The sequence below is a fragment of the Vombatus ursinus genome, unplaced genomic scaffold, assembly GCF_900497805.2.
Source record: "Vombatus ursinus unplaced genomic scaffold, bare-nosed wombat genome assembly UNPS02015030.1, whole genome shotgun sequence".
Lineage (NCBI taxonomy): Eukaryota > Metazoa > Chordata > Mammalia > Diprotodontia > Vombatidae > Vombatus > Vombatus ursinus.
The window spans coordinates 3,947,790-3,952,712 of record NW_020954808.1 but is presented as its reverse complement, the minus strand read 5'-3'; the positions used below and the strand labels follow the sequence as shown (position 1 = coordinate 3,952,712).

The 4,923-nt window shown below is 44.5% G+C and overlaps 1 protein-coding gene across 1 annotated transcript in view; it reads right to left on the bottom strand.

The window, feature by feature from the left end:
- The window catches only part of LOC114031018 (SUMO-activating enzyme subunit 1), a 58,212-nt gene that overhangs the window by 53,098 nt on the left and 191 nt on the right, over window positions 1-4,923 (bottom strand). The window contains exon 2 of the mRNA XM_027846015.1: window positions 4,876-4,923. Within this exon, the coding sequence (XP_027701816.1) occupies window positions 4,876-4,923 (48 nt within the window). The remainder of the gene's footprint in view (window positions 1-4,875) is intronic.

Here is a 4,923-nt window from a genome sequence, read left to right as displayed (position 1 = left end):
GAAAAAAAAAAAAAAAAAAAAAAAAAAAAAAAAAAAAAAAAAGAAAAAGGAAAGAAAGAAAGAATATGTCAGTTTGGTCAATCTGCTTTTTCCCTTTCTTTTTTTTGTATTCCTTCTTACAAAATTTTCTTACTTAGCTTTCTTACAAAGCACGGGTAAGGATAGCAGAATATATTTGGAAATATAATGGAATAGGATCTTTGTTTTTCAGGGACAGCTGGGCCTAAGGACTTGGTTGGCCTGGAAGGCTAGAGTCTGTGTTGCTCTTGAGCAGATTGTTGGTTTTTTTTAAATCTTAACATTCATTGTTTCATTTTGAATTCCAAATTCTCTCCTTCCCGTGCTCCCCTCCCCCTTTGAGAAGGGTAATACTTATTATACATGTGAAGTTGTACAAAACATATTTCCATATTAGCTATGTTGCCCCTCCAAAAAAAGGCAAGAAAAATAAATTTTCCATTTTTTTCCCAAATACATTTGGAAAAAATGGAAAAAAAAGATGAAAAAAAAATGTCCATAAAAAGTTGTCAGGATAATATCTCACATTTTCGGTTTCTACTGTCTTTACTATGCTTCTGTTCATACCAATCTGCCCCTGGTTCTCTGAACTGTTTATAATCACTGCTCCTCAAGGTGAAGGATTAGTCTACCACATTCATGGCCCACATTTTCTTTAGCCAGTTTCCAAATGATTAGCACTCACCTTATTCCCAATTCCTTCCTACTATATAAAGTGCTGTTATGAATATTCTGGTACATGGGATCTTTCTGCCTTTGACCTCCCTAAGGGATGTGCCTAGCAGTGGGCTCTCGAGATCAAATGGCATGGATATCCAATGCAAAGCTAAGCAAGGAAAACCAGAAGAACAATGTATATTACGACATTATTGTAAAGACAAATAACCTAGAAAGACTTTAGAATTCTAATCATAAAGAAACATGCAGTCCACCTCCTGAAAGAGATGGATGGACTCAGACCGCAAACTGAAAGGCATTTTTTGGGACACGTCCAATGCGGGAATTTGTTTCGACTATTCTATTTGTTACAACTACACGTTTGTTTGTACAGAGGCTTTGTTTTTCTTTCTTTCTAAATGAGGGGCAGGAATGGAGTGAGACAAGTTAGATTTTCATTGATTGAAAAATAAGCAATTTAATTTTTTTTTTTAAATCGTAGAGATGTCTGTCACCTTTTTAGCACAACTGCAAATTGCTTTCCAGAATGGTTGGGGGGGAAAAAACCTAGTAATCAGGGACTTCACAAAGCCAAAGACCTCTAGCAGTTTTTCTGTCATCTTAGCCCCTTTTTCCTTTCATATTCCTTCCAAATTGTTGTACTGACAGAAACTCAGTTCCTTGACAAGACACTGAATCCCTGGTCAGTGTCTCCAGTTCAGGGCACCCCTTCTCTCACGTGCCACCAGGCAATGGGCCAGAAAGAGAAGCAGACAAACTCCTTGATTATTCCTCACTACAACCTCAAGACTCTTCTCCTGCAACCAGTGCTCCATGACCTCTTCTCCTTTGAGGTTCATTCTACACCTTCCTATGAGGCAGCACAGCGCTGGGTAAAGACTGCTGGGCTTGGCTTCTAAGGACCTGGGTGCTAATTGAAGCTCTGGCTCTTATTATTAACTGTAGGCAAGTCACTGGAGCCTCATAAGCCTCATGAGGGACTTGTAATAGACGGCCTCTAAAGACCCTTCCAACTGTAAATCAGATTATCTGACCCTATCCATAGCATCACTACAATTATCTACTGTCCCTTGATGATTCCCTCGTTTCTCAAGGACAGGAGCACCTGGTTCATATAGTCCCTCCACCCCAATATTTGCCCTCTTATTTGAAGAATTAAATGTTTGATGTTCCCTCAAACACCCAACCCTCCCAGTTCAATCCTCTAAAGTCTTATGCTGCTGAATGAATGCTTCTGGACAAAGTCAAGCCAACAAGCATTTATTACACACCTATAACGCGCCAGGCACTGTTCTAAGTATACAAAGCTCCCTGGCCTCAGGGAGCTCCCAATCTAATAATGGGAAGACAATATGCAAATATCCACGTATATGTGTATATACACACACACACAAACATATAAATGCTAAGTTGGAGAGGAACTCAAAAGGAAGACACTAACACTAGAGAGGACCCAGAAAAGCTTCCTGCAGAAGGTAAGATTTTACAAAGCCAGAAGACAAAGAGAAAACATTTCAGGAATGGGGAACATCCAGTACACATGTACAGAATTGGGAGATGGACTGTCTTGAGGGAGGACTAGAAGGAAGCCAGAGTGATGGGGCTGTTGGGTACATGGAAGAGAGGAAGGTGTAAGACAGAAAGGTAGGAAGGGGTCACATAATGAATTTAAAAGCCAAACAGGATTTTACATTTGATCCTGGAGGCAAAAGGAAGCAAGTGGAGCTTACTGAATAGGGGAATCATTTGGTCAGACCTACACTTTAGGAAGATCACTTCAATAGCAAAGCAGAAGAGGGACTGGAGTGAGGGGAGACTTAAGGCCAAGCAGAAGGCTGTTGCAACAGTCTCAATGTGAGGAGGTGAGGGCCTGTACCAGGGTAGCTGCAGTGTCAGAGAGTTGGATGTATATATGAGAGGTTAAGTTAGAATCTACAGGGCTGGGCAAATGACTGGATATTGGGGGTGGGGGGAGGGGTTAGAAAGAGTAATAAGTTACGGAAAGTTATCCTCTGTGGGAAATTGTGTTTACTATCATTTTTTCTTTCTACAACCATAGCTGAGTCTTATTACTCTACCCACCTACTGTCTTCAACATTTTCCCCTGCTCTCAAATCTCCTCTTTGCCCTACCACCCCAAATGCCATGGGGCTTCTCTTGTGGCCCCAAAGATAGCTCAAACTCCTGAAATAACTAGGCCCTTCCCTGTGATCAATGCCTATCACAATGTATTGCACATAATAGGCCGCTTTAAAGAGTCTGTCCGGGAACATATGCCTAGAATAGGAACCTGGAGACCTGGTTTCTAATCCTCACTTTGCCACTGAATAATTTGCATCATGAACTTAGACAAAACTGGGCCTTTGGTTTCTCATCAAATAATGAGAATAATAACATGCTACCTACTTCATATATTATGCAAATGAAATCACAGGTCCAGTAACCAACATGCAGCAGATTATTACTGGGAGACCCTACTCCTCTCCGACCCAAAGACTACCTCTTAGTTCCCAATCGGTAGATTCCAGACCACCCTACAAACTCCCTCCTATTCTCTTTTCTTTTTCAGGAGGAGCCCAAATGCCTCCTTACTCCCCTTCATTTTAACACTCCATCCAAGCTCAGTTGGCCCCTTCCAGAATAAGCCCAGACTGGGTCTGCTTGGGGTACTCAACCCTTCCCATCTCAGTCAGCTGCCTTTCCGCTCTGGAGGTCTGCAGCGGGGGAGCCTTTCTTTATAGAGGGCTGGGATCTGGACTTTCTACAAAACTCCATTTTTCTGTCTTGCAGCTTTGCTTGGACTCCCTTTGACTCCCCTCCCCTTTTCAATTCCCTTTTTCAGACTGTCTCTCACCACCCCCACCCCCCTTATATTGTAAGCTCCAAGAGGGCAAGGGCTATCTTTTTCTTATTCGTATTCCTAACTTAGGCCAGTTCAGGTTCTTTTGCGTTTTTCAGTCTCAAGAGACTCTCCGTGACCCCATGTGGGTTTTCTTGGCAGAAATACCAGAGTGGTTTTGCCATTTCCTTCTCCAGCTCATTTTACAGATGAGGAAACTAAGGCAAACAGGATTAAGTGACTTGCCCAGGGTGACATGGCAAATAAGTGTCTGAAGCTGGATTTGAAAGGCTTTCTGAATCCAAGCTGGGCACTCTATCCACTGTGCAACCTAGACCAGGTGTGGGGAACCTGTGGCCTCAAGGCCACAGGTGGCCTTCTAGGTTCTTGGGTATGGGGTCCTTGGGTTCAGCCTTTTGACTAAGTCCAAGTTTGTTTTATTTTTTCCTTTAGGCAATTGGGGTTAAGTGATTTGCCCAGGGTCTCACAGCTAGTAGTGTCAAGTTTTTGGTCTGAGGCCGGATTTGAACTCAGGTTCTCCTGACTTCAGGGCCGGTGCTCTATCCACTGCGCCACCTAGTTACCCCTGAGTCCAAGTTTTACAAAACAAAGCCTTTTATTAAAGGGATTTGTTTTGTAAAGTTTGGATTCAGTCAAAGGGTCACACTTGAGGATCTAGAGGGGCACATGTGGCCTCCAGGCCCCAGGTACCCCACCTCTAAACTAGAGGCTTTCTAAATTTTTAGTGAATTACCTTTCCAACCTCCAAAAGCTCCTATCCACGAAATCGGTGATTGGGGTTTAAAAGTGATTTCAGGGACAATAGTGACCAGAAGGGGAAAGGTGCCCCTCCCCCTCCCTTTTTCCAAGTCCCAAGTTCTCCAAAACTTATTGCCATGGGGGACAAATGAGTCCTATCAGCGTGAACTTGAACCCAGGGCTCTCAGGCTCATTGTGTAGTCCTCAGTTCACAAGGCACACGTGGCTGCCTCATCCCTGAGGTTAATGCCCCCTTCAATACCCCCTCCTTTCTTCCCTCAAATTACATGGCTGCTCTGCACCAGCACACATTAAGCACCAACACTTATGCTGTACCAGACCTGGAGCTGAGAGCACAAAGACAAAAGGGAGCCTGCCCTCGATGAGTTTACAATCTAGAGCGAGAGGTCACGTGGGAGGAAGGGAGCCATTATCTTCAGAATGAGCAGCAGGGCCCCCGCCTCCGCCCAGGCCCCGCCCCCTGGCCCCGCCTCTTCTGGGGCCCCTCCCCCACGACGCGACAAGACGCGCCTCCCCTCCTCCCTCCTCCTCCTCTGCCGCCGCCGCCGGCCGCCCCTCACCGTTTCTGTGCCTCCAGCCCCCACAGGCGGATCTGCCGGTCGTACTGA